Genomic DNA, 27,158 nt, shown 5'->3' with positions numbered 1-27,158 from the left:
TCACTCATTTTTTAAATCCAGGAATCCAGTATGCCACAGGGCTTTGTTAATATGTCACTTAAAATTAGGACAATTTAGCATTTACCTACCTAACATGTTATCTATTTTACTTACGCATTGTTTAACCCTGCATCTCCATAAAAATTAAGCTCTAGGAAAGCAAGGAGTTGTTTCCTGCTCTATCTCTAGGGACTTGAGTGGGATCTGGCACAGATGAGGTACTTTGACATTGTCAAGTGAAAACATGTATATGGGGCCTGTGTGGCACACCTGGTTGAGCTTCTGTTTGCAACCTTGCCATCCCATCGAGTGACAGGTCAGGTCCCGGCTGCTCCACTTCCATCCACCAACACCCTGATATTGTACTGAGAAAGCAGATGATGGCCCAAGTACTTCAGCCCCTGCCAACCACGTACGAGAGTCAGATGGAGCTCCTGGCTCCTGGCTTCAGCCTGGCCCATTCTCAGCTATTATGGTCATTGAGAGAATGTACCAGCAAATGGACAATCTCTCCCTTTCTGTGTCACTCTGCTTTCAAATAAATTAACCTTTTTTTTTTTAAGGTTCTCTAATCTACTGTTGGTGGGAATGCAAACTAATACAGCCATTGTGGAAGACAGTATGGCGATTCCTCAGACAGCTGAAAAAAGATATGTCATATGACCCAGTTATCCCACCCCTGGGAATTTACCCAAACAAAGTAAAATCAGCATATGAAAGAGTTATCTGTACATCCAAGTTTATTACAGCTCAATTTCCAACAGCTCAGATATGGAATCAACCCAGGTGTCCATCAAGTGGTGACTGGACAAAGAAAATGTGGAATACATACACTTTGGAATATTACTCAGCTGTAAAAAATGGAATTCTGTCTTTCACAATAAATTGGATGTACCTGGAAACCATTATACTTAGTGAAATAAGCCAGTTCCAAAAAACAAATACCATATGTTTTCCCTGATCTGTGGTAATGAAGAGTATCAAAAAGTAATGTATAATTATTTGCATTGCAATCTGCAAAAATTATTCTTCTGTGTAAAATGGCTTAAAGTCTAAATGAACTTAATCATTATCCTGTAACCACACAGGAAATATTTAAATGTTACATTGTCATCGCTTCTATTTCATTTTAAAAAATGTATGGGTGAAATGGTCACTTTTTCTCTTCAATTATTGATAGCCGCTGTGTATATTCCCACTAAACTAGGGTCGTCTTGCTTTTTACATGTTAAACTTCTTATTAGGTAAGGTATTAACCTTTTTTTAGTATTCAGCCTTTTTACAGTAATGGAAATTTAAAATATGCTATCTCAAAACCTAAAAAAAAGAAAGGTAGCAGGAAGGAGACTGGGAGGGAGGAAGGGAATACCATTATGTTCTTAGACTTGTATCTATAAGCATATTGATTCTTAAAATTAAAACAAAAATGAAATAAAACAGCATGAATGTCACATATAGGAATCTGAAATTCACAGTAGCTAAGAGATGGAATTAACCTAGATGTCCATCAACTGATTACTAGATAAAGAAAATGTGGTATACATACATGATGGAATTTATTCAGCCAAAAAAAACAAAAAACAAAAAACAAAACAGAGAGAGAATGAAATCCTGTCTTTTACAATAAAATGGATGCAACTGGAAACCAATTTACTTAGTGAAATAAGCCAGAACCAAAAAGACAATAGTAGGTTTTCTGATTTGTGGTAAGTAAGATATAGAGTACACAAAAAGTCATGTATATGAGTGACACTGACATCCTGAGATTTGATTATTGCTTATAGCCCTTGTCAACACCCCTGCAGAGTAGTGGTCTTCCTATGGGTGGAATCCTTTATTTAGTGGAGGACTAGCCCTGTGATGAAAGAAGTTGAAAGTATGTTATTGCAAAAATTAAAAGGGAAAAAAAGAAAGGATGGAGGACGGTAGTAGGGAGAGTGGGAAGTATCATTATGTCCTGCAAATTGTATATCTGAAATCTGTTCTCGTTATACAAAGAAAAATAAAAAAGTAGTCAGATAAACATGATTCTATACTACTTCAGAGAATTCTCACGAAATAGTCCCAAATGCATGCGGTAAGGAATACTCAATTCAATAGTAAAACATTTAGAGTATGTGCATAATAAAACAATTATGATATGGATATTTTCCAAGGAAAAGAGGGGCACATACAAAAATAACTACCACAGGTGGTAGGAAATTGCGTAACATAGGACACCCTATGGGCCCTGACCTAGAACAATCAAGGTGGTGTTCGGGATGTGCCGCAAGGCAGAATCTTTCCAATAAAGAGTAGACAGGACTTGGCCAAGTACAGAGGAAAGTGACACAGGGAGAGCGTTCTAGAAAAAAAAACTGAAACTCAAAGGCAGATTTCAGAGCACAATTAATAATCCAAACTATCAAGAAAGTCCTGAAAGGAGAAGATTTCTTGGATGAAACAGGGGATAGCACAGAAGCTGGTACCATAGGTGAAACAGGAAATTTTGAAACACATTGTTCAGTGAGCCAGAACTGTCCTCTAGGTTTGTTTGAGTCTTTTCTCACAGAACAGGAGTGAAATGCTTATCTTGGCTATGACTCCATATCAATCACATTAAATCATGAAGGAATTCGCACGACACCAATTAGACAATATTTGGAAAGAATCTGATCTCCAAGTTCAGTCAGTCAGCTCTGTGGACGTCAACACGGAATATCACCTCCTAGAGCTGTTTCCTATCTAGCTAATTTCCTCTGTAACTGAAAGTAAGATGCACTGCCTTTCACGGTTACAATAAGAACAAGTTGCTCTGCGTATGTAGAACACCCTCAAATGTGACGAGCACACGGGGTATGCTTGCTACTTCTGCACTCCCCTCTCCCGAGTGAAGAAATCCATACCCAGTCTAACTTTGTACGATGGCTTTCCTACTCTTGTTCGTTGTTGTCTCTTTGAGCTTTTTAAGGCATTTCTTGATGGATCAGCATTTTCCATTGTGCTTTCAACACGTTGCCAATATCCTTTAACTAACGCCAACCACCTAGTTACAAAAAGAGAACAATCATTGTTGCAGAAAAACGTGTTCCTAAGTCTGTATATATGAATCACATGAAATTTGTTTACCTTAAATAAAAAAATTTTAAAAAGATAAAATGAAAAATTGGAAATGATGGGTGTGGTTCATTAACTTTGACAAAGATATCAGCATAAAGCGTAATAGCAGAACTTGGGTGAAGGGGAATATGGTAACTCTTTGTATCTCATAATTTGTTTGCAAATTTAAAATTGTTCTTAAGATGTTAAAAAGCAGATATGACTGGAGGGAGGCACGATGGTGGAACAGTGACAGGGAAGTCTTCTATAGGCTCCACGAACTTAGCAGAAAAACAAGTGAAGTCACACTCTCCGGGAAAACTGCAGTGGGAGATCTTGCAAAAGCAGTGGAAACGGCCTGGACCTAAGGGGAAGGCACAGGCACACAGCAAGGAGCTCGGAGCGTGGAGCAGGAACACAACAAAGGAACCAGCAGCCCACCTGGATAGCCAGGTGGGGTCAGACTGCACCGGCCCTTGCCACACCACGGCTGGTGCAGCTGGAAGAAGAATCTAGTAGACTGTGCAGTGTCTGAGTCCAGCCCAGAACCCTCAGGGGAGCTGGGGCGACTGCTCACCCAGAGTGGGGGAAGAAAAGCCGAGCACCTCCCTCACCACGGCTCCCGCTACCACACCAGCGCCCTGCAGCTAACAGGCTGGGAGACAGCTGGCGTCATTCCACATGATCGGAGCAGCGGCTCCAGCTTCTCCGAGCGCACCCAGTAGCTAGTGGGAACTGTTGGCAGGGGCAACCAGAGCAGTTCGAATCAACTGGTGGGGTCTGTCCCCACCTGTCATCAGGCCAACAACACCAGCTCCTCTGCACCCATATGGCAAAGGGCGGGGAGGGGGAGCCATCCCCACCAAAGGGAAGCGCCACCCTCAGGGCTCTTGTACCCACCCAGCACAGTTCTGAAAGCAGCAGGGCTGCAGATGGCAAGTACTGTGCTTGCTTGCAACCCAGGGATTCTACCAAGGCGAAAAATCCCTGTGGACTTTGAGTCTGCTCAGGGTGAAACACACAGCCTCCCTGTGGACAGGACAGCCTAGCGGGGCAGAGTGTACTCTCTTGCAGTCCTTGTCTATGGGAGCCCAGGGTGCTGAGACTGTGAAAACACTGTGACTGTGAGAGGGGGCAGGGTGTAGCGGGTGCTGGGTAAGTTCTGGGTGCAGAGCCACACTTTCAGAACCCTAGGTTGCCAGGGCAGACCACTGCAGCTGGACCCGTGCACACAGAGAGCTCTGCACACGTTCCCGAATCTGCATACAGGAAATGGATGAAATTTGTATACTTTAAATTAAATAAAATTTTTTAAACAAGAAAAGCTTTAATTTTCAAAAAAAAAAAAAAAGAATGAATATAAATCTCAGACTCACTCAGTGAGATGCTCAGGGTTACTGATAGTAGCAGAAAGGGCCAAAAAGGGACAACGAATCATAACAAGGAGATGTTCCCACACTTCCGCTCCAATTTCTCCCCCAAGGCAGTGAACCTGTCAGTGTAAACAGACTCAATGTCAGAATGGGGACAGGGGTTTTATTTTTTAATGTTAATAAACTACCTTGCTACCAGACCTACTTTTCCCTTCTACTCTCCATTTCAGTAATATTCATTTACCCACTGACAAAGCTTGTGAAAGAAGCCAATATGTTTTGCAGAATCACAGTATGTTCCAGACTTTAACAATAATGTATTTAGGAATGACTTGCTCTGTAACACATTGTGACGATTGACCCATAAGCAAGTACTATTGCCTGCCGTGGTAGTGAAAGCGCATCAAGCACACCATGAACAAAAGGACACATGTTAAGTGTCATTTACAAAAGAAACACTGGTTGAATGACAGAGATTGTCCTAAACAGATACTAAGATAAATCTTGATACAAACCCACATTTGCTTATGCATCACTAATCTCAACACCTTTAAACAGTCTTGATAGATAACAGTATCTATCTTCAAAGGCATTTTATAAAGAGGAAATACAATTTCCTAGAAATTATTTAGAATATATGCCAATCACAGTAAACATTAAAATAATGATGCCAATTATATTTTGTATAGCAATGCATAAGTTACAATATACTTAATTATTAATTAACACAATGCTTGTATTCTTTTCCTAACCTTTATTTTGTTGTGAAACATAAGATTCAATAAATTACATAAAGCTTGATTTTTCAGATCACAAAGTATTATCCATGGAAATGAAGTAAAGCAAATGTCATTGTCACTGCACCTGTAAATCAAGATAAATAATGCCTCTAGCATTTCAGAAGCCCAGATTATAACAGCTTCCCTCTTTGGAAGTTACTATATCAATTTTTGAAAAAATTATGATTCCATTGGTCATTCTACTTCTTCACATGTCCATGTGTATATATGTACTTGTATGTTTATATATAAAGCATAGAAATTTATTTTGCCCATTTAAAACATTGTATAACTGGAATTATTTAACTTGTGTTCTTTGTATCTAACTTCCTTTGCCCAACATGATTTTTAAATTAATCTGCGTTTCAGCCGGCACGTGGCTCACTAGGCTAATCCTCCGCCTGCAGCACTGGCACCCTGGGTTCTAGTCCCAGTTGCTCCTCTTCCAGTCCAGCTCTCTGCTGTGGCCCAGGAGGGCAATGGAGGATGGCCCAAGTGCTTGGGTCCCTACACCCACATGGGAGACCCGGAGGAAGTACCCAGCTCCTGGCTTCGGGTTGGCACAGCACCAGCCGTAGCGGCCATTTGGGGGGTGAATCAATGGAAGGAAGACCTCTCTTTCTCTCTCTCTGTCTAACTCTGCCTGGCAAAAAATTAAAAAAAAAAATTAATCTGCACTTCATTGACTTTCCTCACTCTATGTATTTTATCAAATGCCTGTGCCACCTTCTATTTTTTTCTACTCTGGAGGACATTTCAGTTGTTTATAGTTTGATAACACCACCAATGATGCGACTATGAACATTTTGTACAGGTATCCTAGCCTGATTCAGTCTTACTCTTGAAAACGTGACTCCTGTTTTTCTATTTCAGAATATATACAAGTGGAATTCCTTGTTCCTGAAGTACTGTCACCATCACTAGTTTTGTTGAGACAATTTCCAAAGCAGCACAATGTCCGTGCCTTCCCGTTGCTCCTCCTCCTCTGCAACACCTGACACTCTAATTGTCAACACTGTGATGGGTAAGACTCAATGTGAGGTTACTTTCAATTAATTTAGTTCTTTATTTGAGAAGAAAAACAGAGAGAAAGGCAGAAAGGGACAAAGACTGTACCTACTGACTCACTCCCCAAATATCCACAATGTCCTGGGCCAAGCCAAAGCCAGGAGCTGGGAACTCAACCTGGGTCTCCCACATGCATGATAGGAGCCCAATTACTTGAGGTATCACCTGCTGCCTCCCTGGGTGCACATTCACAAGCAGCTGGAGTCGAGAGTCTGAGTTGGGAATGGAACCCAGGCTCTTCAACATGGGATCTGGGCAAACGCCTGCCTCTCAGTGTGACATCAACTTGTATTTCACTTGACTTACTTTTCAGAAGTGTATCAAGGGTCTTCAAAAAGTTCACAGAAAATGTATGCTATGAAAAAGTTATTTGTGGAGGGGCTGGCATTGTGGCACAGCCGGTCCAGCATCCCAATGAGCCCCTGTTTGAGTCCCAGCTGCTTCATTTCTGGTCCAGTTCCCTGCTAATGCACCTGGGAAAGGTAGCAGACGATATCCCAAGTGTTTGGGCCCCTGCCACTCAAGTGGGAGACCCAGATGGAGTTCCTAGCTTCTGGCTTTGGCCTGACCCAGCCCTGGCTGTTGTGACCATTTGGGGAGTGAACCAGTACATGGAAGATATCGCGCTCTCGCTCGCTCGCTCTCTCTCTCTCTCTTCCCCCTTAAGGATGTGCTACACACAGAAACACAGAGAGATAGCCATCATTATGAAAGAATGTAAAGGCAGAAAATCCCCCAGTAAAAGTACAAAAGAAATTCAAAGTAAACAATGGGAATATTATGGGAAAATGGCAGAGCCAAGTTGTTACTTATCAATAGTCATGTTGAATGTAAATGGCTTCACCTCTCCAGTAAAAACCAGACTGGCTGAATGGATTAAAAAACAAGACTCATCTATTTGCTGCCTACAAGAAACACCTCTCATCAACAAAGATACAAACAGACTGAAAGTGAACGGATGGAAAAAGATACTCCATGCCAACAGAAACCAAAAAGAACTGGTATACGATCCTAATATCAGACAAAATAAACTTCAACTTGAAAACTGCTGAAAAAGACAAAGAAGGGCACCATGTAATGATTAAGGGATCAATTCAACAGGAAGAAGTGACTATTGTAAACGTACATGCACCTAGTTACAGTCACCTGGTTATTTAAAGAAATGTTAATGGATCTAAAGGGAGATAGGACTCAAATACAATAGTAATGGGGTGGAGGGGGGTCAGACCAAGGCAACAGGACCAGTCTCACAGGGCAAAATAGCTAATAAGGAAGGGGTATATAAGCCAGCAGTGACAGAGCCATGAGAATTTCATGCAGAGAAGCCCAGGAGTCCAACAGAGACTGAGCAGGCCCACACTGAGGGAGCAAAAAGTGGTGGAAGAGCAGTGGAGAAACCGAACCTCGAGACTGACACCACCCCCACCCCTGGCAGACCAGGCGAGACACGAGGTCTCAAGTCCACGGAGCTGTGGGTAGAAGTGGGCGGGGGAGCCTGGTGAACTGTGTTTGAAGTTCCAAGCTGGAAGAACAGGGGAACAAATGGAGAGGTTGGGCACCTCCTACCATCCATGTCTCCCCCTCCCCACAATCAGACCTGCAGCCTGCTGGGAGAAGCCATATTATTTGTTTACATCTTCAAATGTAAGCAGGGGGCGACTGCTTTGCTGCTCATGCTCATGTCCGTCAATTGGGGGGGCCACTTCACAAGACCCCAGAAATAGGATCACAACATTCCAGAGTAATTTCCCCACCACCAGCAGCAAGCTGTACAACAAGGAGAAGTACTAAATATCGAAATCTCAAGCTGGTTCCATGCACAAGCGAGAAGCAAGCCCAACCCCAAAAGGCAGGGCTTAGTGCATCAGAGCTCTCGTACCTGCCCCATCAAGATCAAGAAGTGAACAGGACGACTCCTGGAGGCGGCCCTGCGTGCTTCCATTTGCAACGCACAGACACATAGCAGCTCATAGCAGTGGGAAATCTCACTGTTAGGTAGGAAGTCAGATATGAGCTTATGTGTGTATGACATAAAGGCTTAAAGAGAAGACGTCTATGTCCAGCATATGCATCTGCATCTCAAAGTCATCCCGATAATGTTTCAGGGGCAGCCCAGTGTTCACATCCTGCACTGCCCCTTCCTACCCCATAATCTGCCAGGTGGGGTCCCTGCCCCTTCTGCCTGACAATCTTCCACAATCGCAGCCCAGTATCTGAATTTAAAATACCCTGCTCCAGATCCTGGGTTAGGATGGTGCCAGCTAGGCTTCCTCCTGTCTGATACCTTCAGAGGAAAACCCAGATAGGAGCTTCTTACTATTTGCATCCATAAAATCCTTTGTTTCAGGAGATGTGTGAAGACAAATACTCATCTCCTTAAAAACCCCCAGCCTCCACCGGACGGTGCGCTCTGCCTCTCTGCTGAGCTGCCTGCCTGCCTGGCCAGGTGTAATCTCTCCATTCAACCATGTAACCTCGTCCCCCCCCCCCCGCCCGCCCCAGTCCCAGTGACTGCGCACTCTCTCTCAGGTCCTATCTGGAGAGGTGCCCATCCGTTCTTACGGATGTCCCTTCCCTAATAAACTTTGCTATTTTACTCTTCTACTACTCTGTCTCACGCCTGAATTCTTTCTTGCAAAGACAAGAACTCTGCCATTCACAGTAACATCACCACAAGCACCAAGACACATATTTAAGAGAAAAGCAACCGGAAATGCCAAAAAACAAAGGAAAAAACCTTAATAAGGATAAGAAAGACAGTATGAGTCCCTCCCAAAGGAATACTACAACTCTTCAATAATAGAAGCTGAAGAAGAGGCTGAGGTTATGCCAGAAATGGAATTCAGAAAATTAATCATCAGATTACTTAGAAGCAATCAGAAATAAACTCACAATCTAAATGAAACATGTTCCCAAGAAATTGAGATATTAAAGAGAAGTCAGTATGACCTTGTCTAAATAAGATTGGAGTTGGTGAACTCAAAAGGCTTCCATAGCCTTGGCAACCCATGATAAGAGCCTAGGGTGATTACTGATGCCATAAACAAGAGTGTCAATTGTTAAGTCAACAACAGGAGTCATTGTGCACTTACTCCCCATGTAGGATCTCTGTCCTTAATGTGTTATACTATGCAAATTAATGCTATAACTAGTACTCAAACAGTACTTTACACTTTGTGTTTCTGTGTGGGTGCAAACTGTTGAAATCTTTACTTAATATATACTAAATTGATCTTCTGTATATAATGATAATTGAAAATGAACCTTGATGTGAATGGAATGGGAGAGGGAGCTGGAAATGGGAGGGTTGCAGGTGGGAGGGAAGTTACGGGGGGGCACTGTAATCCAAAAGCTGTACTTTGGAAATTTATATTTATTAAATAAAAGTTAAAAAAAAAGAGAAGTCAGAATGAAATACTAGAAATGAAGAATTCCATAGTTCAAATAAAAAATGCAGTGGAAAGCCTTAACAATAGAATAAGTGAGACAGAAAAAAGAATATCAGACTAGAAGACAATTTTCTGGAAATAATAAGGTCAGACCAAACACAAGAAGAAGAAATTAGGAAACTGAAAAACATGGTAGGAGATCTACAAGATTCTATCAAACGACCCAACACACAGATCCTAGACTGCCAGAAGGCATGGAGAGAAAGAATTAGAAGGCCTTCTTAATGCAATAATAACAGAAAACTTCTGCAATCTGGAGAAAGCAATCTGGAGAAAGAGACATCCAAGTACAGGAAGTACACAGAATTCCCAAAAGACAGGAAGAGAAAAGATCTGCACCTTGACACATTGTAGCATAGCTCTCCTCCATAACGCATAAAGAAAAGATCTTAAAACCTGCAGGAGAGAAAGACAAATCACACTCAGAAAACTCAATTAGATTCACTTCCAACTTCTCATCACAAACCCTAAAGACAAGGAGAGAATGGAAGACATACTCCAAGTCCTAAGGGAAAAAAATTGTCAACCCAGAATACTGTACCCTGCAAAGCTCTCATTTATGAATGAAGGAAAAATAAGGATCTTCCACAACAAACAGAAATTGAAAGAATTTCTAACTACCTGCACAGCCCTAAAAAGATGTTCAAGGATGTGCTACACACAAAAACACAGAAACAGGAACATCCCTACAAAAGTAGTTGAATGCAGAAAATGACCCAGCAAAAGTACAAACAAAATTCAAAAACAGAACTATTTACAGAAACATGGCAGGGCAAAGTCGGTACTTAACAATACGCATGGTGAATGCAAATGGCCTGAACTCACCAGTTAAAAGACACAGACTAGCTGAATGGATTAAAAAAGAAAATCCATCTATTTGCTGCCTACAAGAAACATATCTTTCCAACAAAGATGCATGCAGACTGAAAGTGAAAGGATGAAACAAGATATTCCATGCTAACAGAAACCAAAAAAGAGCTGGTGTGGCCATCCTAAATCAGACAAAATAAACTTTAACACAAAAACTATTAAAAGAGATAAAGAAGGGCACTATACAATGATTAAAGGATCAATTCAACAGGAAGATGTGACTATTATAAATGTATATGCACATAATAACAGGGCACCTGGTTATTTAAAAGAAATGTAAAGGGAGATATAGATTCAAATACAATAGTAATGGGGGACTTCAATACCCCACTTTCAGCAATGGACAGATCAATGAGGCAGAATATCAAAAAAGAAATAACAGAGTTAATCAATACCATAGACAAAATAGACCTATTAGCTATCTATAGAGCCTTCCACCCTACAGCCACAGGGTACATCTTATTCTATTTGGTACATGGAACTTTCTATAGGATTGACCACATACTAGGCCATAAAGCAAGTCTAAGCAAATTCAAGCAAATCAAATCATGTCATGCATCTTCTCGGACCACAATGCAAGGAAACTGAAAATCAACAACTCAAGAATCTCTACATTATATGAAAACACATGGAGAATGAACAACATGTTCCTGAATGCACAGTGGGTCATAGAAGAAATCAAAAGAGAAATCAGAAAATTTCTGGAAACAAATGAAGACAACAATACAACATACCAAAATTTGTGGGATACAGCAAAAGCAGTGTTAACAGGAAACAACTCTCCCAGAACTTATTGGTAAACCCTTCTATAAACAACTTATATTTATTTTAGTAACTAACCATATGAATGCCATCTTTATTAAAGTACATATGGTACATGTGGTCTTGGTTGACATAAAATATTCTGTTGAGATAAAAGGAATAAAAAGCACATACCTCATCAAATATGACATAGCGCATTCTTTCTGTCCATTTCTGATAATGAGGTGATAGCAAGAGTATTTCCAAACACTGAGGCACTGTTACTAATATCTGTTTTTTTTTTTTAAAAAAGCTGTTTTAATTTCCAAACATTAATAAGAAATTTTATGACACACTATATCCATCTTGACATTTCCATGTTCAAAAAAATATTTCATTAATGTAAAAGTAAAATGAATATGTACAACTGATCCCCACATATGCTGCCACTGATACACTCAAAAGCAGTTAAGTTTGTTTCATTAAGAAACATTCTCTTGGGGCTGGTGCTGTGATGTAGCAGGTAAAGCCGCTGCCTGCAGTGCCAGCATCCCATATGGGCACCAGTTCCAGTCTCGGCTGCTCCACTTCCGAGTCAGCTCTCTGCTATGGCTTGGGGAAGCAGTAGAGGATGGCCCAAGTGCTTGGGCCCCTGTACCCATGTGGGAGACCAGGAAGAAGCTCCTGGCTCCTGGCTTCAGATCAGCACAGCTCCAGCCATTACGGTCAGTTGGGGAGCGAACCAGCAGATGGAAGACCTCTCTCTCTCTCTGCCTCTCCTCTCTCTGTAGAACTCTTTCAAATAAATAAATAAATCTTTAAAAAAAAAAAGAAATATTCTCTGGCACAGTATTCTGGGAATACAAAAGTAACCATGTCCTGAAACCATCTCTACTAAAGAGGAAGTTGCTTCCTCAGGCTAAAATTTCAGAAAAGTAATGCATTCTCTTTACGTAACATTTATGTAATGTAAACATTTAATAATTAATATAGAATTAAAATATCATCAGTGATCAAATTCTTAGATAAGAAAAATTATACAAACCATCTAGCCCAATATAAATACATCTATCAGGGTAGCTGTGGGTTTCATGTTACCCCATCAAAACCCTACGTGTCTCCCAGAGTGCCACATTCACACTACGACTCATCATGCGGACAGCTGTGACGTACCTGACAGTTCAAGGTGTCGTGGCGGTAATCCCTTGTGAAAACTCCACACACCACTGAGCCTTTCGGCAGTGCTTTAGTAAACAAATTGTAGACAGTTCCCACCACCTGGTTAACCAGAGCCTGGAGTCACAAAAGACAGAGTGAGCAGCTACTCAGTAAACTATCAACAATGCTGCAAAACACTGGTTCAAGCAAACCCACGTCTGGAACCACTGATACGCAACAATGCAGTACCGAACTGGTAACAATTCTGCCCTAATAAGGCAACACCTCACAGCAAATCCTTCCACCAATTCCATTTAAGTTTTCTAAATGTTATATAATACAATGCAGTGCCTGTTGATGGGATGGCCAGCAACAAAAACACAAACAGTGGTTCCTCGTCCCGTCAGTGTAATATGTGCTGATACAGGTAATATTAGATGGCGCCTGTATTTTACAACGCTGTACAGTAATGGGCGCAGCACTGAAGCTCACTAAGCTCCCGCATCCTCATCAGTGAAGGATGTGGCTCGTGGGACAGGGCCCCTCCCCACACTGGCTCCTCGCAGTGCAGCTGTAAGCCTGGGAATTAAGTATTTTGCTAGGGAAAGTGAGAGGAAGGAGTGTATCCCAAAACCCCTTTTGAGAGAAAAAGAATATTTATTTCGCAAGAGCCCTTTAACTCTACTTCACCCAGGCTGCTGCAAAGGAAGAAACCCATGGCCCCTGTAAGAATCCAGGGCTCTTCCATCAGGCACCTGCCCAACCCCAGAGCTGGTAAAACTGAGGGGAGAAGCGCGCCTCTCTCTCTCTCTCTCTTGAACTTGTCTGTCCTCTCTTAAGTACACAAGCCTGGCACCAACACCAAATCATTCCCATTGGCAAGACTCTCAGAAGTGTCCAGCCCTGTCTTTTCACAAGTGCTGGCCCTAGGGAGATTTATGAGAGAACACTAATAAACAAATGCTTGTGAATGGCACATTTACCCATCATTATTCATGCCCAGACAGTACACTGGATGCCTGGTGTGCCTCGTCTCAGGTCACGCTCGGAACAACAGCATAAAGTAAGCGGTGCCGTGTCTCCTTGCAGGTGGAAAACATGCCAGGAAACTGGCCAAGGGCACACAGCACATGAGCACCAAGCCCACGACTGTGTGACACTGGAGGCTGGGCACTACCAGGTGGGACACACGGCTATGGCAGAGGAACACCCCTAGAACAGCGCAGGGTCACAGGGCACGATACCTTTGTGGGCGCAACGTACACGGCCACTCCGTCATCGCTCTCCCGCAGGACTTTCCCCATGCAGTAGTAGGAGGCGTAGGTTTTCCCTGATGAGGTTGGAGCAACAATCACAGCCGACTCATTGTTATCTACGACATCCAGGAGTTCCCTCTGAGGGAAAAAAAATCACCTTTCATTGGAAAATGCATCTTTACTGTCATTTTTAAGTTAGCTTCAACTAGCTCTTAGACTAGTGTTTACAGTTCTGAGACCTGCTAGTGCTCAAGATGGCAGGAATCACCACTTCCAGCTATGTGCAAATAACCCAAATCACTGGAGACAGGAAAGTCCTTACTTAAACTTAGATTTAAAAACCCTCTAATACAGCAGAGGACAGTGCCACGGGTCTGTAGCCTGGCTCTTGGAGTTCTTTTTAGTTCAGATTAGGGAAACCTCATGCTGAGACGGAATTACCAAAACCTGTTGCTCTTTTCATTTCCATGTTTCATTAATTATGGTCACTGAATGATTAAGGTGTAGAAAAGAAGTTTTTCAAAAAATGTATGCAAATACATAATAGGATCCGTGACACATCATGATGTATTATGAGTGACTGTGGTTGAACAATTGGACAACCCAAAAGCAACACTACTTTAAAAAAAAAAAAAAAGTATATTTTGCCAAATATACATCAGGCACCTATTTTGTTATGTGAATTAAGTGGCTGCACAGAATTGGAGTGTATAGTTGGGTTCTTGTTTGTTTTGTTTTTGCTTTTGTTTTTATTTGAGGGGCAAAGACACAGATAGACAAAGACAGGTCCCATCTGCTGGTTCACTCCCCAAATGCCTAGAAACTGGGAACTCAATCCAGGTCTCCCCTGGGAATGGCAGGATCCCAATCACTTGAGCTTTCACTGCTGCCTCCTAGTGTGCATTAGCAAGAGCTGGAGTCAGGAGCTGCATGTGACACCCAAGCACTATGGTTTGGGACGCGGCGTCCTGACCAATGGCTTCACAACCAGGTCAAACTGCTGCTTCTCAATGCATTGCTTCCCACACTCCATTTAAGAGAACCAGTGTATCTGTCACTCAGCTGACTCGTCACTGCATTGCTTTATCTCTTGGGCCAAGACATGATTTACTTTTCTTGTCATTAAGTCGCTTTCTAGAACAACAGGCATTTTCAAAATTTGTCGCACACAATGAGGTCTGAACACACAGTTTCACCAAAGCGTCTTTGCCTTTCCATACGACAGATCTTTTAGAGAAATACCTGCCACGTGTCCGGTATAAAATGATGCACCCGGGGATCTGGATCACTTCTTTCTTCTCGGAACAAGTAAGGGCCCATGTGCGTTAACTGAAACCGAGCGGCTCCCATGTGAACTGAGTATTTAGAAATATCCTTCCCAGCACCTGACTCCTTCCCCTAAAATAAGTATGGTGCATTAGACCTCTGTACAACTTTACAATTCCTAACCTGGGCATGCAGGAATTATTCCCAATCCTGTTGTAGTTTGCTTTGCCTCAGTGAGATTATTTTTTCATGTTCTTTCAATAAGCTGCAACTCTTAAAACTGGATAACCCAATTTTGGAGTTACCAGAGGGTAAAAGTGCCACTCAACTTAATATATCATTACAATAGCACAGGGAACATTGAGGCTATATTCAGTATAATTTTTTAAATATCATTTTTATGGCAAGATCATTTTCCATGGCATATAAGTAAAAGACAATATGAAATTGATCTTTTGTTACAAATTAGTAAAATCTTTGATAACTGTTCCACAATTATTACACACACACACACACACTCACACACACTAAAACTGTATTTCCTTTAAGGAATTTTTTCTGACCTTAAAAAGGCATCTTTGGTAAAAATAAATATCTCTGTAAAGATCTATATAACAAATACCTATCATCTTACAAGTCAAACTATTTTACTCAGAGAATTCCATCCAATGGGTCAACAGCTCTTACTACAGGGCCTCAACATCACAGGAAATTCACGTGCTTGGCTGAGCCTCCATTCTCAGAGTTCTGACAAAACTGGATTATGATCATATTAGCCATGCATGGAAAACATAAACTTCTGTGCCAAAGTGCTCTCACTGTCAATCAACACCAAGACATGTTTGGACACAATGATGGCTTGGCGCAGAGAAGACTTCATTTAAAAATTGCCAAAAATATTAATGGAAAATGTTTAAAAACAAGCTTTTTAAAATTTATTTACTTTCTCATTTAAGAAATTAAAAAGTAATAGCAGTTTTGGTCATGCAATGTTTAAGCAAATATCCTATTTCAAATCTACAGCTGTTGGAAATAGCTAGATTCCCGTTCTGATCATCACCATCAAGGTTTTCTTGTTTTATTTTTTTAGAGAGAGAGTTGCTTTCCTAGAGCTTATAGGTCTCCAAGTCTCTTAAAGGAGTGAGGAACAGCTCTCCTCCCTTCAGACAAACCCTATACCTGTGCAACATAAGGTAGGCATAGAATAACCAAAGGAAGGGATTTGTGTGAAGACTCATAATTTCCACTCTTGATGTTCACATCCTGCATTAAGATAATTCTTTCCAATGAAATTAGTTTCTCTATCCTCATGGCTTCAAAGGCCTTCTTAAATATGTCAGTCTTCCTGATAGAAGGCTTATTAGATGGGATAGTTAAATTTTGTCTGTGGCACTTGGGGAACAGAGATGTAGGGCTCCTTCCATGTTTGCATGATAGGAAACCTGACCTCAGACTCTTAGTGAATCTACAGAATCACCAAAGACTGGTTGAAAGTATTCCTGAGATGAGCAGAGCGAGATACACCAAGGAAGGGGCCACAGGCCCTGCTGAGATTCCCAGCAAGGCTAACCTAGCAAAGACGGGGGTCCCAGTGAAGCGTAAGGAAAGTCAGAAAGCCTAAAATGGGTTGATTTGGCACAGGAAGTGGAGAGCTACCTATATCTCCTCTTTTTGGCTTCTCACCCTGAGCTGGTATCTCTCCCCACATCCCTTATATTTCTCTACTTACAGAAATATCTCCACTCTAAGACCATGCAGTACCCCAAGCATGTCTTCATAATTTCTAAAAACACTATTTTAAAGGCATTACTTGAAGAGATTTTTTTAAAAAATTTATTTAGTTGAAAGGCAGACTTACAGAGAGAGAAAGGCAGAAGTAGAGAGAGAGAGAGAGGTGTTCCATCTGCTGGTTCACTCCCCAACTGGGCACCATGGCTAGAGCTGTGCTTATCCGAAGCCAGGACCCAGGAGCTTGGGCCATCTTCCATTGCTTTCCCAGGCCATAGCAGAGAGCTGGATTGGAAGTGGAGCAGCTGGGTCTTGAACCAGCACCCGTATGGGATGCTGGCACTGCAGGTGGTGGCTTAACCCTCTATACCACAGCACTGGCCCCTTGAAGAGATATTTTGACCTACAATTTTTCTCTGGGGCCAGCATTGTGGCTCAAGGGGTTAATCTTCCACCTGCAAGGTCAACATCCATATTCCAGTCCCATCTTTCTGCTAATGCACCTGGGAAAGCAGCATAAGATGATCTAAGTATTTAGGGATCTGTGATCCACATTGGAAACCAGAATAGAGTTCCTGGCTCCTGGCTTCACCTTAGCCCAGGCCTAGCTATTACAACCATTATGGGAGTGAATCAGTGTATGGAAGATTTATTCTCTTCTAAAAGTTAACTAAAGATAAGGCATGACAAGAACCATGACCAAAAAGTGTTCCACTTCTATGAAATTTGCACACAAATTTTTGAAACAATGAACATATGAATAAAATACAAACAAAAAAATTCAGACAATGACATATGTGTAAGAGTTATCTGTAACCCCAGTTCTTTGCAGCTCAATTCACAATAGCCAAGATACAGAATCAACCCAGATGTCCAACAACTGATGACTAGATAAAGAAATTATGGTTTATATACACTATGGAGTACCACTCAGTGATAAAAAAAAAAATGGAAATCTTGACTTTTGCAACAAAATGGATGCAACTGGAAACCATTATACTTGGTGAAGTAAGCCAGTCCCAAAAAGACAGATACCATATGTTTTTCCTGATCTGTAGTAACTAACAGAGTACTTAAAATGTAATGTATTGGAATTAAATTGACATTTTGAGATTTGATGACTGTTTATAGCCCTTGTCTCTACTGTTAAGGGACGGTGGTTTTTTGTTTTTTTTTTCTTTCATACTATTTGTTGAACTATTTAGTGTAGCAGGGTTAATCTTAGGAGTTTCAAGTAAACTGAAAATATATCATTGTAAAAGTTGAGAGTGGGAACAGGAGAGGGAGGAGGAAGAACAGTTGGAGCATGGGTGGGAAGGAGGGTATAGTATCACCATGTTCCTAATCCGTATATATGAAATACACAAAATTTGTATACATTAAAATTTAAAAAAAGGAGAGAAATAAGGACATGTCTTAGTGGCTTCCTGGGTAGGGAGAAGAGTGGAAGAAAGGCTACACAATACTGGATGGTCTCCAGTGAAGACTCGCCACAGCGTTGCATTCATCTGGCACAGGCACAGGGAAAAGCAGCAGCCCGGCTATGAGCTGAGGGGATGAACTACCGAAAACAGCTGCCGCAAAACTCCGCAGCAAACGTAGTTCTCTGTACTCAACAGAATCTGTTGGAACTAGTAGCAGAGGTAACTAGGGACCCGATGTGTATAGCCCTGGCGTCCTGGGTAAGATGGGAAGTCGGCTGTGTGGATAAATATGAATCCTAGAAAAATACACAGTCATAAACATTAGACCTGTGTCTATACAGTATAATGCATGGTTAACTGTGAACTATTAGCTTAATCTAATGTATACTGATTCTCAATATATTCAGAATATACAGTTCTGGTGACAGGTATTGATTCTCAATATATCCCATAAAATATTTCACAGACACACACATACACACACACTCACACGAATGTCAAGTAGTATCTTCCATGGCATTTACCTGAGGACATAACGTGTGTGCCAAGTTGTCAAACCCGATATATTTTAGATATTTGGCTAATTTTTGCCTGTGTGTATTCTGTAACAATTCTGAGTATTTCTCGTGCAGTATGTGAATCCTCTTCATCATCTGAATTACCACATTTATATCTTTGGATTCTGCTTCTGTTGAAGTAAAATAATTGCACGACCTAAGTGAAGCAAGAGAGTGATAACAACCCACACTCTACCCCAGCGCTGACTTAATTTTAAGATTTTAAAGAAAGCATATTCACATGAACCACTCACAATAATCAAAGAACTCACAACTCCCAGTTCTGCATGACAATTAAAAGTGTGGGCTCCTAGATTCTAAAAGTGCTGCTAGACTTAGCAAGCGAAAAACAGGAAGCCTGCTTTGACAAAAACTACAGGGCACATATTCACAAAATTCATCACACACCTGAAATGCAAACTTAACGTGCCTTTTCTGACATAGAAACATGGCAAATTACTTCTCTCAGCCTTGTTTTCTTTCTCTGTATAAGGGAGATATTAACCACAGGGCTCACCTCACATGGCTATTATCAAGATTAAACAAAATAATCTACATAAAATGATACAATAATTTCCTAAGAACATGACCATTCTATACTCTTTTATTACTCTTCTAATAATTACTTTTCTGTGACCACAATTAAGAGATAAATATTTTTTATCTTATCTCCAATCAAAATTGCTCATTCTTGGGCCTTCAGCCATGACACTGTGGTTATATCCCAATTTATTACTTATTCAATTTGTGCATATAGATTGAAGTAAACTTTTCATTAAAAATGTTGCTGTGTCACTGACATTCAGGCACATAATTGGTTCTCCTAGGGCTTTACGTATTATATCAAGATAGGAAGCCTATCCCAAAGAATTGTGAGAATTTAACAATTTTGTGTGTGTGTGTGTGTGTGTGTGTGTGTATGGTATTTGGCCAATAGCTGGCTATGAAGAACTGTCTGCTGCATTGACTTCTGAGTTGACTCTTTCCACCAATGCCTTTCACACACAAACAACTGTGGATCCAACAAGAGGAAATCCTTCTAAGACTTCACAAGAGTTCCATAATCACAGAAGAATCAATGCCAGCTCTTTTGCTGTCCTTATTAATCTCTGATTTCAAGAAACTTCTAGAATTGATGTCCTTATATACCTGGTTTTAGACAGCATTCTTTCCATAATTTGAAACAGGCATCCAATCCAACCATTTCTGCAATAAATTTTACAGATTTAACAGCACATATCTGGAGAAAATCTTCTAGTCTTTTGATTCCAGAGTGAAGATTCTCTTGAATTTCTTTTTCAATAGAGAGAGACAAATTATTCCATCTCTCTTCCTCCTTTTTCTCTAGTTTAGCTAGTTGTCTCTTTTGATTTTCTTCAATAAGTTTTTCTGCATTTTTCTTCTAAAAAATAGAAATAAAATTAAATAAACATAAAAGCAATTGTTTCCAGATTAATACTTTTTATATTTGGAAGGAAATATTTAATATCTTGGACTATTAGTTTAGCATTCAGAGCACTTAAGGACATCAAATTGGACCTTTGGTGTTGCAAAGAATTAAATGTAAATATCTTTTTTATACACAAAGATGGTAATTGGCTATTCCTTTTCTCTATCTTCTCAGCTGCTAACCCCTTAGTCCATTATACTGAAAGCCAGTGTTTAGGCAGTCCAGATCTGTGCTGAGTCTAAGAAACACCCAACAAAGGTCCAATGAGGATAAGTATCTTTTATATGACCAGACCAACTGGTAAAATTACAAAAACTCCCTGGGGTGTGACACATTGCACTGTATAGAAATCAAATACAACTCTTGTGCAGTGGTAGCCAAGAGAACAGGATATGATGAAAGCAGTTATGAATAGATAAAAATCAGACCTAAAATTGCAATAGCTGGAATACTGCTTGCAATGGAAAATGCCACCATGGCCATTCTCTGGCTAACTCTCTTGTCCAGTTCTCCGGGCACATCTTTACTTAGCCCAGCCTTCCACCCCCAGTATGGAAATACAGGCCATCTAAGAATATCTGAGCACTAGCAAATGACACCAGCTCCTCAGGGGAGTGCACACCCTACGCAAGAGGAGAAAGTATGCTTGCAGAGTACGGTCTACAGGATAACAGCCCGACGACTGCACTTCCTAAAGCACCAAAAATGAGCACTAAGAAAAATTTTTTAAGCAAATACAGAGGGGGCTTCAGAAATGCACCAAAATGTATATTATTTTTTTAAAAATGCTTGGATTTCAAAATTTTTGCACTGATATAAAGTTATCTAATTTTATTTGAACATAAACTCTTCAATATCTATTAATTCAAACTTTATTTGAAAGGCAGAAAGATAGAAAGATGAAAAGAGATCTCCCATCTGCTGGTCCACTCCCCAAATGCCCACAATAGTCAGGGCTGGGCTGGGCTGGGCTCTTCTATTTGAGTGGCATGGACCCCAGTGTTTGAGTCATCCTCTGCTGCTTCCCAGGGTGTGTGCTATCAGGAAGCTGGATGAGGAGCAGAGCAGCCAGAACTTGAACCAAGCACTCCAACACGGGATGCAGGCATCCCAAGCAGCAACTTTAGTACTGTGCCAAAGGCCCACTCTCCCACGGACTTTCTGAAGTTCCCTCATCATAGGGTTTAGCAGTCAATAAGCAAAATAATAATAACAATGGCAAATAGTAAAGGAGATAGAAAGTCATAGGGGAAGAAACACAAATAGACTAATACTCATATCACTGGTATTTGAATTTGCAATCAAAATCTCTTGTTGAGATGATGTTAAACAAAAAAGCAGGCACACTCACAGAATGATACTGGGTATCTCTGTGGTTAAACAGAAAAGAGCACCAGGGTTATAACAGTAAAATAATGCACACATATTAAAGATTAAAAAGGAAACACAGAAAAATAAACATGGAATATTATGCAAATATTAAAAGGGAAAGTTTATTGTTCACTCATTGCAATAAAAAGTTCTAGAAAGCACACTGTTTAATGGGAAAAAAAAAGTATAAAGCCATATGTAAACTGTAAAACTGTGCGTGTTAGTAAGTGTGTATAGACTGGAAGTATTTGGAAGGATGTTCACCAAAGTTAATAGGACCAGGTCTTTGAAGAAGGTAAAATGTTAGTTATTTTTCACACTTTAAGTACCTTTCTGAATAGCCTGAATTAGCTGTGTGTGTGTGTGTGCTGGATTTTTCTATTAAAGTTGCTTAAAATTTGGGAAATAACATACTATTGTGAATTTATTGTATATTTAATGATACAGAAAGAAGTCAGCTATACTATTAGTAGATGTGGAATACATATAGAAAAAACAACAGACAATATAGGACTGCACAGGTGTATGCCAAAATAGTCATACAGTTACTTGTGGGACGTGAGAATGTGGATTTTTTCTTTTCCTTACTTGTTTTTCTATATTCCAACAAAGAAATAACTAAACAAACCACGACATTGCCATATTATGGAGGAGTATCCATCCACAAAATTATGTTGCAAAAGATGTTTAATAACACTGGAGAGAAGTGTGACTGAGGGAATTCACCAAAGCATTCCCAGTGCTCAATTCTATGATGGTCCCATTAGGATTTTGTTTTCTTCGTTACACCTCCCTTCATTTTCCCAGTGTTCTAAAAGGAGAATAAGGTCCTTTATCTGTTATAATTCATGGTTAGTACTTGGGAGTACTTTTTAAACAAAATAATTTTTTTTCTCCAATAACATGAGATTACCAGTGTTGCCATGCTGAGTAAAGTTAACGCAGGTCTCACAGGGTGGGAGTAGAGTCTCAAGCCCCCACAGCAATGAGCTCTGCTAGCCCAAGAACGCACCTGATGCTGTCTTTTCTTCTGCCCAGAAGAATTTGCTGGAGATGGCAGCGAGCCCACTTTTGTAATCCTTACTGATCTGTTACTTCCTACCAAAGACCTTCCAAACACATGATAAAAATGATACAGTTTCTGTGTATCTCTTCTTTCTTTGGCATCTTTGGATTTAGCTGAGGGAAATAAAGTTATTAAAATATCATGACTCTACTGTTGATATATAAAAGCTGCATTCCTAGAGCATTCATGAGAAAGGCTTTGACAATTCCCCTGAGAAACTCATAATATTCTAATTAGAGGCTATTACTATTATAGAGATTGAGATGTGGAAATGTAAAGTAAAATTATTGAACCATATTTAAATATCATGAGATGATCCAAATTAACATCTGTTATTGGGGCTGGCATTGTGACTCAGAGTTAGTTAATCCATTGCTTGCAACACCAGCATCCCATATGAGCACCAGTACAAGTCCTGGCAGTTCCACTTCTGATCCCGCTTCCTGCTAATACACCTGGGAAGGCAGCTGAAGACAGTCCAAGTACTTGGGCCCCTGCCACCCATGTGGGAGATCCTGGTGGAGTTGCAGGCTCCTGGCTTTGGCCTGCCCCAGCCCAGCCGTTGTGGCCATTCGCAGAAAAAAACAGCAGATGGAAGATCCCCCCCACCCGTAACTCTGCTTTCAAATAAATAAAACACATCTTTTTAAAAATCACATCAGTTATTTACTTATTCATTTTATTACAACTACTAAGCATTATGGGTGCATCCCATAGAGTAAGTCGAGGGTGAGATATGACCTGCTTATCCTACAGCGCATCAAAGCCACAAAAGAAAACACCTGCTCTTGGACATGGTTGCTGTCTCTGGACACAGGATCAAAAACGAAGCACATGAGCACTGCATGAACTCGGAAACAGAGTTTCTGAAAACTATACCCAAATTTGGCCAGAAACATTTGGCTACAACCACTCAGCCAGATTCTTGCTCTAGGAGAGAATGGACTCTGGAAACAAGATGTCACCAGTTCCCAGACCACTCTAAGCCTGCGGCAGCGCTGAACTCAAAGGCTCTTGTCGCTGGCAACACCCATGGCCTCAGGGTGAGTGTCAGCAACTCACCCATCCACACCTACTACATATACCACGTCCTGAAGAAATTCAGAGGCCTGAGCAGGTGTTTTCGCCAGCTTTTTATCATTAGAACAAAATACCTGAGAAAACTAACTTCAGGGGGCCCCTGCACCCACGTGGGAGCCCTGGAAGAAGCTCCTGGCTCCCGGCTTCGGATCCGTGCAGCTCCAGCCACTGCAGTCACCTGGGGAGTGAACCAGCGGACGGAAGACCTCTCTCTCTCTCTCTCTCTCTCTCTCTCTCTCTCTGCCTCTCCTCGCTCCAACTCTGCCTTTCAAATACATAAGTAAATCTTTAAAAAGAAAACTAACTTCAGGAAGAAAAAAGGATTACTCTGCATCACGCCCACATTGGGCAGCCCCATGGTTCAGGCCGTGCTGAGGGTCCAGGCAGGGAACGGAGCTCAGGTGGAGGAGGGTTGCAGGGCAGCTGAGCCAGGAAGCTACAGAGCAACGGGGGTCCAACCGGGCCCCAGCAACCAACCCCGCTGAGAACCACCGTCGGAAGGCAGCCCCACGCCCTCAGCATCATCACTGCATTAAGCGGGCACATCCGGTTCAAACCACAGCTCCGTTCTCCCTCTAACTCCCCGACTGCTCTGAGGCCGTTCCTGGGACCACTCTACGAGAACTGTATGGAAGATGCCAGAAGCCAGGAACGCAGTTCCAGCTGCTCAAGGCCCCAGCGGGCCACCCAGCCACGGAGCGCACGACGAAGGTGGAAGCAAAAATCCTTCCCCTTAAACACGTACCTGAGCGCCGGGCTCACCCGGGCAGACGTTTAAGCAGCCTCCCCTTGCTCTTTGGTTCTGGGAAAGACGAAACCGCTAGCGCCTCACCGACTTGTCTGACGTCACTGGGGCTCTCGGGCTGCTTCGGTCACCAGCCCTTCCCACTTCCGGTCACAGCCCGCCTCACTTCCGGTCACAGCCTGTTCCACTTCCGGCAGGACTCTCCTCATGGTTCGGGTGTGGCTAGAGTCGCCCCCAGTCCTCCCGGCGGACACCTGGACACCTCCCTCCCTGCCTTTTGCACCCAACTGTACCACTCCCTAGAATTTTCAGTAAGGACCTCTCTCATGGCTGCTCTCATCCCGCCTCTCCCTCTGCCCTAGGAGTGCTACAAGACCAAGTCCAGAGCCCAGCACAGAGCCAAGGACAGGGACAGGGCACGCCTGAATTCAGACACTGAATACATCCAGAGATTGGCAGCACCAGTCAGGCCGCTAGTGTCCACGCCCTGAGGAATCGTACTTATGCGTCATTGGTCTTTTTCTCTGTATGTATCTGTGTATACACACCTCTATCCATTTTCCTCACCAGTTTGAAATCCAAGAAGACAAGTTTACAAACTATATTGGTTCATGGTGTCTTACCACCCAAAATAATTCTTTGGTGATTTAAATATTTTTTATTAATGAATACAGTTATGAACCAATGTTTTATAACAAGTAATAAATACAATTATTAATTTTGGCAATTACAACACTGTGTACCTGATTAATATAAACACCAGGTCCTGTGAAACAATACAGTGGGGATTTTTATGCAAACCAGCAAAGAACAAAAGGAATTTCAACAATAACATATAAAGTAACTATTGTAACAATCTAAGAAAATTAGAAAGCTAGACACAATGACTTGGCTGCACACAATGACTTTTTTCCCCTCAATGGATTTATGAGAATTTTTCATCCTACAGAAACTAGCTTTTGCCCATTTCTGTATCTGCAAGCCACTGGAAGTGCATACAGTGGTAGAGAGAGAGGAGACTGTAAGTGAGACGTCACTATCCCCAGATGAGTAATTTTTCCCTTCTACACATGATGCTTGTTTAAACAAGGAAACTGCTGGAAACATTCCCTAGTATGAATTATACTCACCACTATCGCTGTTTCTTGTCCTTTCAAAATCATCACTTAGAGGTCGAGAGGAATGCCAATGTTTGAGCTCATCAAACTCTCTCTTCTTAGAAAGACAGGTGATAGCTGGGTCATCACTGTGGTGGGAGGGAGGGAGTATAATTTAGAAAACACATGTGTAGGTCAGTGTTCAACTAAGACCCCACTTGAGATGCTTATATCCCATACCCAGGCACCTCGGTTTGTGTCCCAGCTCCCATTCTGATTGCAATTTCCTGCTAACCCACAATGGAAGGCAGCTGATGATGGGTCAAGTATACTTGTGGGAGACCTGGATTGGATTCCAAACGCCTTGCTTCCACCTGGCCAACCCCTGGTGTTGCAGGCATTTGGGGGGTGAATTAGCAGAAGGAAGACCTCTCTCTCTTTCTCTCTCTCTTTCTCTGTGTGTGTGTGTGTGTCTCCCTCTCTAACTTTCAAATAAATAAATAAATCTTTTTTAAAAAAGCAGCGTTTTTATTTGTGTGTATGTATGTGTATTTGTGTAATATTTCAAACATAGAGAAAATATTAGAGAATAAATGATAACCATGAATCTACCATGCATTCATTCATAAGACATCCATTAAATCCTAATTATATGCCAGAAACTCTTATGGATGCTAAGAACATATCAGCGTACAAAATAGAATAAAAATCTCTTCAATGAGTGTTTATTTATTTGTTTTATTTGAAAGGCAGAGAGACAGACAGTGCACCCACCACTGGTTACTCCCTACTGGCTGGGGCTGGCCTGGGCTAAAGCTGGGAGCCAGGAATTTAATCCAGCCTCCCACATGGGTATCAGGAATTCAACTACCTGAACCATCACTGCTGTCTTTCAGGGTGCACGGAAACATGGCACCAGAATCGGGAATGGAGCCAGGAAGTGCATCTAGGTGCTCCTAGAAGCACAGGAGCATGTTAAACACTAGGCCAGACACTGAGCCCTTTACAGAGTTCATATATTCAGAGACTTACAGACAATAAAGAAATGCAAAGGTAAAATACACACTATGGTAGATGGTGCATGATACGGATTAAAAATCACACAGAGAGACAGAGGAGGAGGAGGAGAAGGTGCCACTTTAAGCAGAGTGGTGAAGAATGCCTGGCTGAGAAGCTATAGGAGCAGAGGGTACAAAGTTGTCTGGCTCAGAACATTGCCAACCAACAGAAACACAGGCAGAAAGGCTGTGAGGGGGCCAACGCAGTGGCACAGTGCCAGCATCCCATATGGGGGCCGGTTCAAGTCCTGGCTGCTCCACTTCCGATCCAGCTCTCTGCTGTGGCCTGGGAGAGCAGTGGAGGATGGCCCGGGTGCTTGGGCCCCTGTGCCTGCATGGGAGACCCGTGGGAGGCTCCTGGCTCCTGCCTCCACATCAGCTCAGCTCTGGCTGTTGCAGTCCTTTGGAGGTGAACCATCAGATGGAGGGCCTCTCTCTCCCTCCCTCCCTCTCTTTCTCTCTGCCTCTACCTCTCTGTGACTCTGTCTTTCATATAAATAAAATAAACCTTAAAAAAAAATAGAAAGGCTGTGAGCTGGGAGAG

The 27,158-nt window shown here is 41.7% G+C and overlaps 1 protein-coding gene across 1 annotated transcript in view; it reads right to left on the bottom strand.

The window, feature by feature from the left end:
• LOC138843574 (probable ATP-dependent RNA helicase DDX60) overlaps positions 1–27,158 on the bottom strand; it is a 79,269-nt gene that overhangs the window by 29,934 nt on the left and 22,177 nt on the right. The window contains exons 11-20 of the mRNA XM_070048175.1: positions 25,590–25,705; positions 22,581–22,747; positions 19,897–20,149; positions 18,715–18,878; positions 15,015–15,170; positions 13,761–13,910; positions 12,532–12,651; positions 11,554–11,649; positions 4,455–4,570; positions 2,886–3,025 (exon numbers count right to left, since the gene is read on the bottom strand). Coding sequence (XP_069904276.1) covers positions 2,886–3,025; positions 4,455–4,570; positions 11,554–11,649; positions 12,532–12,651; positions 13,761–13,910; positions 15,015–15,170; positions 18,715–18,878; positions 19,897–20,149; positions 22,581–22,747; positions 25,590–25,705 — 1,478 coding nt within the window. The remainder of the gene's footprint in view (positions 1–2,885; positions 3,026–4,454; positions 4,571–11,553; positions 11,650–12,531; positions 12,652–13,760; positions 13,911–15,014; positions 15,171–18,714; positions 18,879–19,896; positions 20,150–22,580; positions 22,748–25,589; positions 25,706–27,158) is intronic.

Source organism: Oryctolagus cuniculus, chromosome 8 (genome assembly GCF_964237555.1).
Source record: "Oryctolagus cuniculus chromosome 8, mOryCun1.1, whole genome shotgun sequence".
Taxonomy (NCBI): Eukaryota; Metazoa; Chordata; class Mammalia; order Lagomorpha; family Leporidae; genus Oryctolagus; species Oryctolagus cuniculus.
This window is presented reverse-complemented; position numbering and strand designations above follow the sequence as displayed.